We start from the raw sequence: 12,436 nt of genomic DNA, 5'->3' as shown, positions 1-12,436 counted from the left end.
TTAAACAATTATGCTAGATACCACCTTATGGGAATAGACAAACTATGATCATCAGTAGGGAAATACAGGAGTAGAACTCCCCCTACCCATGCAGATCACATTCATTAATGCTTAGGAAGCTGCCTGAAACACACGAAAGATTATATGACTTGACCAGAATCAGACATCTTGGAATTGTTTTATTTGGATTAAGACCCAGTGCTTTTTGACTCATAGCCACCAACTTGATCTATTATCCCATTCATTCTCCTTTACTGCCTGATGTGCATCAGATTCAGTTCTAGTTTAAGGGAAAAAAAAAAACAATGTGGGCAAGACTTTGAAAAAAAGTAGGTATAATACATAAGCGGAGGAGCTGTGAACTGGCTTAATATTTTTGGAAAACAGTATGGATTTGTGTAAGAAGAAGTGCAAATGTGTTCATTTTCTTTCATCTAGTGTTTCTACTATCTTAGCATAACAGTGGCAGTGGGAAAAGATCTGTTTCTACAAAATTTTCCTAGAAGCACTGTTTTTGATGGTAAAGAATTGGAAACAAAATGTCCAGCAATTAGAAAATGGCTGAACAAATTATGATATATAAATGTAATAGTTATGACAATTGGTATGATTATTCCATTAGAAAGAAGACGACAGAGAAATATGGGAAGACACATGATGCAGTGCACACTAAAGAAAAACAATAGAATATGTACTGACTATAGTTATATAAATAAGGACTACAAAAATAATAATAAATCTCAGGTTATGGAAACATCTTCTGAACTTTTCTACATAGTCTTCCTTTATTGAGTTATTTATTACTGTTGATGTTACTGTAATTGATATTATTTATATCCTTCACTTTTGTGAGGCTGTAACAAAATTGCTTTGTTTATGGAAACAAGCAAAACAATTTTGTTACAGCCTCATTAAAGTTAATATACATTTACTTTTAAAATTCTCTAAGTAACAGAAGTTCACACATATAACTCCATTTAGTTCAACACACATTCATCATTATTGACTATATTTGAGACACCATTCTAGGTGTTGTAGAATCCATGTTAAAAAATGAAATAAATCCTTTTATTAAAGAACTTACATTTTATGTAAGTTTATGTACATAAAAGGCATATATAGCAATATAGATAGGATGAACAAAATAAATGCAGAGTCAGCAAAGATCATGTGTGGATGGAAGGTAGCTTTGGAGTTGAACCAGTGGGTGGTCACCGAGTACAGCAGAAAGCACTGGAATCAGAATTAGTGGACCTAATGTCCAAGCCTGGGTCTGTGTAGCCCTGGGAGGTTGCTGACTTCGGAATTTCACTTTTTTCATCCATCAGATTAGGATTTGGGAGTGGGGTTGGGCTCAATGGCTTCTGAAGTCTCTCTCAATTCTAAGTCTGTGATCCTAAGACTAAAAGGGGAGGAGGGAGGAGCTCCACCAGCTAAGTTTATGACATGCTAAGATATAGGAACAAGAGGATCAGTATAGTTAGAATACAGACGGTGAGAGGGGGAGAAATGTGAATTGTGGTCAGTCAGAGCCAGATCAAGCAAGGCCTTAAGCACCAACCAGGAGCTTTTGTATTTTATCTTAGAGGCACAATAGGAAGCTGCTAGTGCTTCTTCTGCTGTTGGATGGCAGTCAGTTATAATTATTTTTTCATATTTTCTTTTCCTTTCTTCTTGTTTATATATTTGAATACTTATACTTGTCCATGAAGAAAAGGGGGCAAGTTTAATTAGGGAAAAATAACAGTTCTGGAAGGAATCATTAAATATTGTTTGTGACATGTATGAAGGAAAAATGTTAACCATTATGAAGATGTTTGGTTTCATTATGGCTATGATGCCATGCTAACCTAATCTTACTCTTTCTGGGTTTCCTTCATTGAAAGATCAAAGAAGTCCTAATGACCTTGAGAGGCTGCTAAGAGGTGATCTCAGAGCTTCTAGTCCTGCCCCTTACTCATGCTGGCTGTGTGACTGTGGACAAATCAGTGCTGACATGAATTGGGAGAGTTCACCTGACAATGCCTTGTTCCAATGAAACCATAGTGTCTTTCCGATATGAATTTCAGTAAGGCCATGGACAGAACCTCTGAAAATATCCTTGTGAACAAGATGAACAGATGTGTTTAGTGTACTGCCAGCCCCTATGGAATCGTAGGGAGGGGTGGACATATGCCAGAGATTAGCAAGAATGATGTCTCAGCCAGGACATAATTTGTAGGATATGAGTGAGTCAGTCAGCCAGAGAGTCTAGCAACAATACTAATATAAGGGAATTTGCAAATCATGTGGCAATATAGTTGGAGTTCGGAATAGACCTCCAACAGTTAACAAGAAGCCAGATTCAAGATCAAGGCAGCAAAGAAAACATTATCTGAAGTTTATTAACTTTGAGTTGAAAACTATTCTTTAGAGAAAGCTGGGAAAACAATATGAAGAAGAGAATTTGCTATTTTTATAATACTACTTAATCCATGAGAATAATTTGCTCAAGCAATGCCATTTTATGATAGGCAGGATACTAACTATGGACTTCTTTTCTTTCCACTTTTTAACATTGATAAAAATGATACAATAGTAGACACAGAGCTGGTTGAATGACTAGACCCAAAGAGTAGTGATTAATGGTAGATATCAACCTGCAAGGATGTCTTTAATAGTGTGTGACAAGGTTTTGTGCTTGGTCCTGACCTGCTCAATATTTTCTATCAGTGCCGTTAATGAAGATATACATGGCAGTCTTCAAGTTTTTGGATGACAGAATTGTTATCTAAAAAGATCTTGAGAATCTGTACTGAATCTAAAGAGATAAAATGTAATTGAGAAGAATACACAGTCCTTCACTTCATGCAAAAAAAAAATGCAGAAGTACAGGGTGGTGAAGACAAGGTCTTGTGGCAAAAAGAAGTGTGTTTTGGTGGATTATGGGGACCCAATGGCAGTCAGCAGAGTTAGTGAGATCTTAGGCTCCACTTTTACAGGGAAAGACAAGAGTGAGGGATGAGCTAATTCCACTGTTCCACACAATGTCTGATACATCAGACAATATCCAAATGCTGCATTGATTTCTGGGTGTCATAATGTCCTTAGAAAGAACATTGAAATATTAAAATATGTACATAGTTGGGCAACCAAGGCACTTGAAACCATTTCATAATGATAATGATAATAAAGTGAATTATCAGAGAGAAGATTTGATTATTATGATGATATTTAAATATTTAAGGGCATATCATATAGACTTAATCTTCTAGGCCCTGGATATTAGAAGTCAAGCTAATAAATAAAAGCTATTGGAAAATAAGAGTTCAGATCACTGTTAAGGAACAATTCTTTAACAATTAGGACTGCACCATAGTATCATGGATGTCCTTAAGTGGAAGCTGAGAGATCATATTTGGAGAACATTTCAGAACTGATTTATACTTTAGGTGAGTTTTGCATTGGATGTGTATCTCAGAGCTCCTTTCTAACCTATATGTCCCAGGGTAAAATGTAATTATAACTAGCACCTTGAAATCTAAGAGAGGCAGGTCCCTATTCAATGAAGAAGAAATATTTTAGGAAAGTAGATTCCAAAACAAGATTCTTCATTGTCCATCAAATTTTAAAAATTCCTTTTATCTTTAGGACTAATCAACTAGTGGTTCCTTTGAGAACATTTTGAAAAAAAAAATTATAATAATTATTTAATTTGAAAGTAAAAAACAACTGTGAACTTTTGTAATTACTTATTATAGGTCAAGAAACTCTCTATATATGCTTTTTAAACATTTAGAAGAGGTTTTTTAAAAAGGGTATGTCAGTTTTCTTAGACTAAGTTCAATTGTTGAAATTCTTGATCTGTTAATCTAAAATCTGTCACATAATGTTACTATCCACTTAGCTCTTTCCAACAGTGTGCTGCTTGAAAAAGGAAGAAATGAAAATTTAGAAGATAAACTTATTTAGAAGGGATCTGGCAGAATGGGTGGAATGCTAATGTGTTTCTGGTTTGCAGATGAAATCAAAGGTCTGCTGATGAATAACAGAAAACAGTTTTGGACACCTAATAAAAATATCAAAAAATGGTTGATAAATTAAATTTTATTATGATACCATAATCATATTAGAAATTTTGTTTGAAGTCTAGGATTGAAAATTTGGAAGTAAGAGCTTGTGTCTGTGGTCTAAAAATGTTATATTCTACTACCTATAGTATATTTAGATTAAGGTCTTTAAGCAAGATATATGTATCTAGATTTCCAATTTCTGGATGAAATTGAGAAGATTATACTTTTGGAATAGAATCAAATAATGGCACAAATGACATAGCCAGAGAAAATCTAGGAAGCATAGTTTTTACTCCCCTTTCCTTCCATCTTCTCTGCATCTTTTTTTATTGTGTGTCACCTCTACCCTACTTTATTGTTTTATTTAACTATGGGAATATCCCATTAACTTAAAAAAGAAAATTCTGCTATATGAAACATAACTGCAAATTAAGAATGTGTCAGAAAGTCCATGAACTAAAATTTAACTGCTTTAATTATACAGATTCACAAAATCTCAGAGTTGGATGGGACCTCAGAGACTAGCAATATCAACCTTAATTTATCAAGACTCCTCCTGCAACATCCTAAAACATCCAGGTTTTGCTTGAATATTTCTAATGAGCCAGCCTGTCCCTATTTTACAAGATGGTTAGGAAGACTTTCCTTATATTGAATATAAATCTGCTTTCCCATGACTTCTGTCATTATTGTAAATAAAAATGCTGGACTGCAGAAAGCTAAATCTGTGTCCTTGTGTGCTGTGCTGGACTTCTGTCCATGGGAACAGATAGCCATTAGTGGGGAACCTTCCGGTCATTCAGCCATTTCCAAATCCACCTACCTGTATTGTCCACATCTCTCAGTTATGGCCAGAAGCATTACATGCTTGAGAAAATTCATTAAATACTAGTTGAATTCAAGCATGTTATTTTCATTTCAATCCCTGATCAACAAGTATAACAATCTGATCAAAAAAGGAAATGAGGTTACTTTGATAAGACCTTTTTTTTTTTTTTTTTTTTTTTTTTAGCAGCAAGATGATCAGAATCTCTTGCATGTCATTCATAGAACCCCTTTACCCTTGTTATAGGCATTATTGTAATAAGTCTGGTCATTTTTGAGGTTCTTGTAACCCTGAGGTATCACGATCATTTTTTCCAGTTTTTAGGAACCCAAAGATGCAGGGACGCAGGGATGAGGAGGCAGAGCATTCTAGATGTGGTGAATGCAGACTAGAGTTATGTGGAAGATCAGCTAGTGCAGCTGGTATGAAGTGCCTAGAGTAAGCTTGGTCAGCACAATAATTCAGTTATAAAGATTAAAATACAATGAAGTACCTTTGTGACATTGAAAAAAACCTAAAATGTAAAACCATTGCTAGTAGGAGTTAAAGATATACTTCAAAATTAAAAGGAGATAAACATCTGCTCCCTACTAAATTGGGTCACCAAGACAGTGGCTCGGGATGGTGACTTATAGGGAGCTGGGGCTCAGAACTAACCTGGATAACTCTTCTTTGTGTGCCCTCAGAAACCTAAACAGCTACTCCTCCCTAAAGAAACAGTCTCCCCACTTCCCACCCTGCTTACCTGAGCCACGGCCTGGCGTACCCAGCTGAGTGTAGGAGAATGGGGAGAGGCAGCATTGGTTCCAGCTGCTGGGGTGTCCCTGGGGTGCCAGCAGACCCGGGCATGCTAGCAGACCCAGGCTCTCAGTGCCTACATCATGTACTGATCACACAAAACCCCTCCTAGAAATGTTTAAGAAGAATGGAAAAGTAGCTTTAGATGCCCAACAAAAAAGCATCCTCCGTGCCTGGAGGCAAGAGGGAGGCTGAGGGCTAGCATGAAGTGCTCAGAGAATGGATCGAGTGGAGAGAACTGAGCTCAAAGAGAGTCCCTGGACCTCAGTTCTGGTCCAATGCCCAGATGCCCTCTGCCACGCTTCCTGCCAACCAAGATTTTGTGGCTGAGTGACCTTACATCACCTCCCGGGGCAGTTTTTCCAATCTACAAGATGTAAGGGAAGGTGAGACCAGACGATCTCTACATCTGGCCTTTGATGCTTATGGTTCTGAGGGATGTACGTTCCCCTCACTTCTGCTCAGAGTATCCCCTTCTTCTTTCAAGATGCTGTTCAGGCCCAGCTTTCTACAAAGGCTTTGCTGACCCTTCTAGCTACTCTTGTACTGAACTAGCTTGCCTTTCTTTTGTATTTGTACTCAGTATATTTATTTTGTATATCCTCATATGAATACGTGTTGTCTTTTCGATGGAATGTAAGCTATTTGCTTGTTTTTTTTATTTGAAAATCCAGCACCTAGCACAGAGCCTGAAAGAGTAACTTCCTTCATAAATAATGGTTGATTGATTGGTGATAAATAGGAGCATCATTTTAAGAACTGCCTTCCTCTTTTCATCTGGGAGACAAAGTGCCCACCTGAACAAAGTGATGAACTTAATTTATTAGTTTGAATGCCTTAAAGGAACATTTTTCTTAGGAACAAAATTTATTTAGCTCAAGAAGAGACAAGTATATTTGTAATCAAATTTGGAAAATTTTCCCCCTTCACCATGGCTTTACCCAGTCTCCTGTTGTCAAAACTTGGGGATTTTGTGACTCTTAAATTCAGCAGTTCAATAAACTTGCTAGAACTAGGAAAATAAGCAAAATAAGTAACTATGTGTTTATACATATATATATACATACTATATATGTTTATATATAATATATATGAAATTATATGTATTATAAAGAAAAAAATTGACCCTCTCCTCAAGGAACTTTCATCCTGTTGGAGGGATTTAACATTTATATACAAAAGCAAATAGGGTGATCAAGAAAAGCTTCTTTTAGAAGATGGTCTTAAGTTAAGCCTTGAAGGTAGCTTGGATGAGAAGGTAGTGCATTCTAGGCATGTGGGAAAGCCTATGAAAAGACAAATGGTGGTGGGAGATGAAACGTATCTGGGAAGTAAGTAGGCCTACTCAATGGAATATAGCTTCATGAAAGGGAACAATATATAATAACACTTGAAAGATAGGCTAAATTTTTTGACCCAGCAATACCACTATTAGTTCTGTTTCCCAAGATGATCAGAGAAACAGGAAATAACTGATATATTCTAAAACATTTATAGCAGTTCTCTTTGTGGTGGCAAAGAACTGAAAATTGAGGGGATGCCCATTGTTATCAAAAGATCCCGTGGAATCCAGCAAGGTTGGGGAGTAAGCCCGTAAGGAGTTGCCACTGTCCCCCCAGTTGCAAGGCAGTCCAGGAGCAGAGTTACAGTGAAGGCCCTTTTAGAGTGAGAGAAGGATCAGCGATTTTCACGAGAAGCAGATCTGCTACCGAGTGGGACGTACGCGGAGTATAGAAGTGAGAGCAAGATGTATACTGTTAGTTTAGTTCTTTACCCCTCTCTTCAAGGCTCAGATTGGTCCGAGTTACAATCCAAATTATGACTGGTTGGATTTACAATTTAAGTTACAATCGGTTGGATTCACAGTCCTCCTTTTCTGCTCATTCCATGTCAGACAATATTGGCTGTCTTCTTGACAGTTAATATTTTCATTAAATATGTGTACTTGCAAAAAGCTTGTGCCCTCTCATTGACCCTAGCCAGTTTGAGCTGGTTTAGCCCTGGCCCTCTTTATCAGGAATTTTGTGGTTTAGCCAGTTTTTTGGTACACAAGATGATTGATTGGGGATATCTTAGCAAGATACTTTCCCTTTCCATCCCCCAATCCTGTTTTTCAATGTTTGTGGAAACCTAAGTGTCAGCATTCTTCACACCAATCAGTTGGCAAATAGCTAAGTTGTGGATAGAACACTGCTGTGCTGTAAGATATGATGAGTTAGATGATTTTAAGGAAACATGGAGAGTCATATATGAAATAATAAAATGAGCAGAACCAAGAGAACACTGTATATAATAACTGCAGTGTTGCTTAAAGAAAAATTATGAACAACCAAGTTATTCTGAGTACTATAAGTACTCAAATCAGCCATAAATGACCTATGAAGGAAGATTCTGTTCACCTCTAGAGAAAGAACTGATAAATAGAAGTATGCCCAGTATGGTTTTATATATATTTATAAATGTGCATTAAATAGTGACCTTCTCTAATGTCAGGTGAGAAAGATAAAAGGTAAGTAACAAAAAATATATTAGAAAGAAAGAAAAGCTGGAATCATTTAGTGGGTTTTTAGATAGCAAGCTAAGGATTGTGTATTTTATCCTAGTAGTATCAGAAATATGGGGAGTGCCATGTCAGATCTGCGCTTTAGGGGATTACCTGCGCAACTTTGTGGAGGATGTTTTGGAGAGGAAAGACTAAAACTATAAGGACCGATTAGGAGACTGTTAGGTGATATAAAAGAGAGATGAATTAGAGTAGTGGCCTTGTGAGTAGAGAGAAGGGAACAGAAAAAGTATTGTGAGAGTGGGGTTGATGAGACTTGGCAACTGAGAAAATATGGAAAAGGAAGGAGGAGAAAGGGCCGGGGAGGATTACTGGGTTGTGGATCTAGGTGATGGGAAGAGTGATGATACCCTCGGCAGAAATATGGGAGGGACACGCGTGTACCTGTGAGAGGGCTGCCTTATCTGACCTCTTAGGTTGTCCAGCTCTGCAGCTAAGTTTGGAAGTGGCTTGAGTGGAGCGAGTTGGGACACGTTGAATTTGAGATGTCTACAGTAAATCTAGATCTTTGAAGGGGCTAAATCCAATTCAGCATCTCACTGTTTGGTGCCAAAACGGTGAGCGACTCTGGAAAAGCTCTGCCTCACTTAAATCCGATTTATACCCAAGTCAAGTTATCATTCCATAATAGAAATTGGCCCTCTGAAAAAAAATGAAGAATGAGTAACAGCAACCCAGGAAGAGAAAAGAGACCACTGAGCTACCTAGGGAGGGGTGAGCAGGTCCTACCTAATCAGAAATCAAGCCGGTCAGAGCTCCTCAGGAGTGCCTGCAAGTAGCCTCAGTGGTTCTATCATGGGTAAATTAGGGAGACCCAGTATCAAAGAAACAAGAAGGCACTAAATGTGGGGCATTCTCCAAAACATCTTAAATATTTCTTGTTAAAAAACAGATTTATTGTGTTTTCCAAAAATTCTTGAAATTATATTGAGATAGCTGTGGTACTACCTGTCATTATATTAGCTGTTGATAAAGAGAGTGCCCCCAACTTTTTATGTGGCAATTATCCTAGCAAAAATGAATTTAATTAACCTAGGCTTCTGAGACATAAAACCCATTTTATGAGATGGCCCTATATCATGTAATGCACGTGATTTTGTAAGAACAGATTTTTCTAAAATTGCTATGTATTAAAAAATAAAAACTGCTTCCAGGATTCGGGCAGATGGATAGTAGTATTTTGACATTAAAAAAAAAATGTTTTGGGTGCGTTTGATGCTCTGAATTTTGCTTGAAAGGGTTAATATCAGTTGTGCTGTTAGCTTCATTGCCTTTCCTTCCATTTCATTTCAGGAAGAAAAAAAAGAGCACCCTAGAGAATCCTGGGTCGTTCCCTTGGCTGCTTACACTGTGCTAATGAGATGCCTTCGGGAAGGGGTAAGGCTCTTTTCTTGTGGTCCACAGAAATTCTCCATTGTAATAAGCCTTCGGGCACTGGATGCGGATTGTAGCCTGCAGCACTGCAGTATCTTGTCAACCCAGGATTGCTCCTGAATTTAAATAATCATGACAAGACCCTGACCTACACTTGAGCAGAAAGCAGAATGAACTCACTTTCTCTATCACTCAGCATGTATAAATGACTTGATTTTTCCGAAGTCAGTACTAAATAAAAATGAGCTTGATTACTCAGCTTTTAGTAGCCTATTCTTATCAATTTCTTCGGATAATTTTTAAGACACCTCGTTCAATAACTTCTGTTTACTTTGTGTACAACTTTGACAGAGGTACTAACTGATGGCTTCAAACGGTTCATGATTATCGTGGCAAGCTCTTTTGGTCCTTTTGGGGACCTTTTGAGGTCCAGAAGGGGGAAAACCTGAAACGTTTCTGTTCAAGGAAATCCATCACTTTTAACATTAAGCTTGTTCGTTATGCAATTTGGCTTTTCCATTCATTGTCCTTCCCCTTGTCTTACCACATTGGTGGCAGCTTGAAAACAACCCAACCTACTGACACAAACCTCTGGTTCCCTCTCGGAAAAATAAAAAGGCCGTGAGCAGAACAAGCTAAAAGGTTGGCATTCGCTGTTTGCTTGAGACCACTTGACATTATTTCACCCAAGGCAATGCCAAAGGCATAAAAACATTCCTTACAGAATGAAAGAAAAATATCAAGATAAACATCTTCCTTTTGAGTTCATTACTTCTTGCTGTGCTAGTTAATGGAATAATCTTCCAGGTGCACAACTCCCTCCTCCCTTCCCCAAATCACTTTCCTCTTCTTTCCTCCCCAGTGATCATGTAAATCCATATAGTTTATGTACAGCTTGGGCCCTTTTTTTCCTACCCTTAATAATGAATGGGAGTAAGATGTCATCCTGAGATGGGAGTTTGCATGGTAATATAATACTTTCAAAAGCAATGGGAAGTTCAGATAGTATGTTAAAACTGAATGAGGAAAGTCTATGGGAATTTCTTGCTATCAGCCTAGGCACATATACCAAAAAAGCTATTTCGAAATTAACTCCATGGGGTATCTAGGTGGTGCAGTGGATAGAGCACCAGCCCTGAAGTCAGGAGAATTTGAGCTCAAATTTGCCCTCCGACACTTAATACTTACTAGCCATCTTGCTGCTTGCCTACTTCCTAGGCAAGTCACTTAACCCCAACTTTTTTGCCTCAGCAAAAAAAAAAAAAAAAAAAAAAAAAAAAATTAACTCCATGTTAGCCAATGAACTCCATGTTAGCCAAAGACTGTCTACTAATGACTTATGCTGTGGCTGCTGTCCTTTTTCTACAGTCTTTTCTTGAGAAAATAGGAAAAAGAGCATAATAACTTGGTATCACTATTCATATATTCTAGTTTATAGAAACTATATTTTATTTTGCTGTGAAAACTGATTGTATAAGCTGATTGTAAGTATATGTAACTGATTGTAAAACAGCTTCTATTATGTCACAACTGAAAGAGTTTTATTTTCTTGCTGGCTGGAGTAGTCATAGGATTTACAGCTGGAAAGAACCTTAGAGATTATCTTCCCTGAACCCCTGGAGAGATGACTTATCCAAAGTCACATAAATAGTAAATTAGTTCCAGTGAATGCGAAACAGTGCTCTTCCCAATGACTGAGAAGGCTCCCCATGCTGATTTCATATTTAAGTTTTACTTTTAGAGTTGTTATTAGCACTTAAATAAAATTAGGTAAACCATCCTACAATGATAAAGACTCAGGAAGAGTTTGATCTGAAGGAAGAGGACTTGTAGGATTGTGAAGAAAGCCATAGATTAAACTTTGAGGAGGGAAAAAATGAGGGAACTGGAGAGAATGATATTAAAAGAAAATGGAGAGGTAGCTAGTGGTACAGTGGCTAGAACACCAGCCCTAAAACCAGTAGCATCTGAATTCAAATTTTGCCTCAGATATTTGAAAGTTACTAGCTGAATGAGTCTAAACAAGTCACTTAACCCCAATTGCCCTGCCAAAAAAATAATAAAATAAAATAAATGGAATTTGCCAAAGAGGACTGGAAGAGAAGTATGTAAAGAAGGACTTCACTGTAGGATGAGAACATTTAGAAGAATAAAGAGAAGAAAGTTGGGAAGACAAGGAAAAGAAAGCTGGATATGTGTGTCAAGGTACTAATGAGGAGAGATGTTTACCAGGTTGAGAAATAAAATAAAAAATATAAAGTTGAAGACAGCCAGCAGTGTTTTCTCATGGGGATTTGCCAGGAAAGAAGGTTCTTCCTATGACTGCTGGGAAGATGGAGTCTTCCAAGTGCCTCTTTATGGACCATATTGTCAGGGAGAATGAAATGTTGTACAAAAAAGTGGAAGAAAGGTCTCAAATGAAAAGTGAAGGAATAAAAAAGATTTGTCAAGATTCAGGTGAGTACTGACCTAGCCTTTTGAAGTCAAAGAAGAGGCCACAAAGGAGAAAGGAGAGATGGAGGACTGCTGCGTCCTCAGAGAAGAATCCAGTCAGGTCAATAGGCGTTGTGCCAAGAGCCAGTCATGCACTAAGTCTGGGGAGGAGCAAATGTCAATCCTGCCTTTGAGAGCTCACAGTTTTATAGTGAAGTCAACCTGCAAACAACTGTAGAAATGAGATGTTCAGATAAATTGGAGCTATTTTTAGAAGGAAGGTAATATCATTAAGAGAATTGAAAAGGCAGTCTCAAAATGAAAGCATATTAAAATTATTGCTTGTCTTAAGTAATTTTAAAACAATTCTCCATGGCATGAATTTATATT

The 12,436-nt window shown here is 37.5% G+C and overlaps 1 protein-coding gene across 3 annotated transcripts in view; it reads left to right on the top strand.

Annotated features, from left to right (window-relative positions):
* Positions 1 to 12,436, top strand: part of ULK4 (unc-51 like kinase 4) — a 627,233-nt gene that overhangs the window by 122,466 nt on the left and 492,331 nt on the right. For all 3 annotated transcript variants that reach the window (XM_051961226.1, XM_051961225.1, XM_051961224.1), the window contains exon 19: positions 9,533 to 9,616. In XM_051961226.1, the coding sequence (XP_051817186.1) occupies positions 9,533 to 9,616 (84 nt within the window). The remainder of the gene's footprint in view (positions 1 to 9,532; positions 9,617 to 12,436) is intronic.

This window comes from Antechinus flavipes, chromosome 5 (assembly GCF_016432865.1).
Source record: "Antechinus flavipes isolate AdamAnt ecotype Samford, QLD, Australia chromosome 5, AdamAnt_v2, whole genome shotgun sequence".
Lineage (NCBI taxonomy): Eukaryota > Metazoa > Chordata > Mammalia > Dasyuromorphia > Dasyuridae > Antechinus > Antechinus flavipes.
The sequence above is the reverse complement of the archived record's forward strand: the minus strand, read 5'-3'. Positions and strand labels throughout refer to the sequence as shown.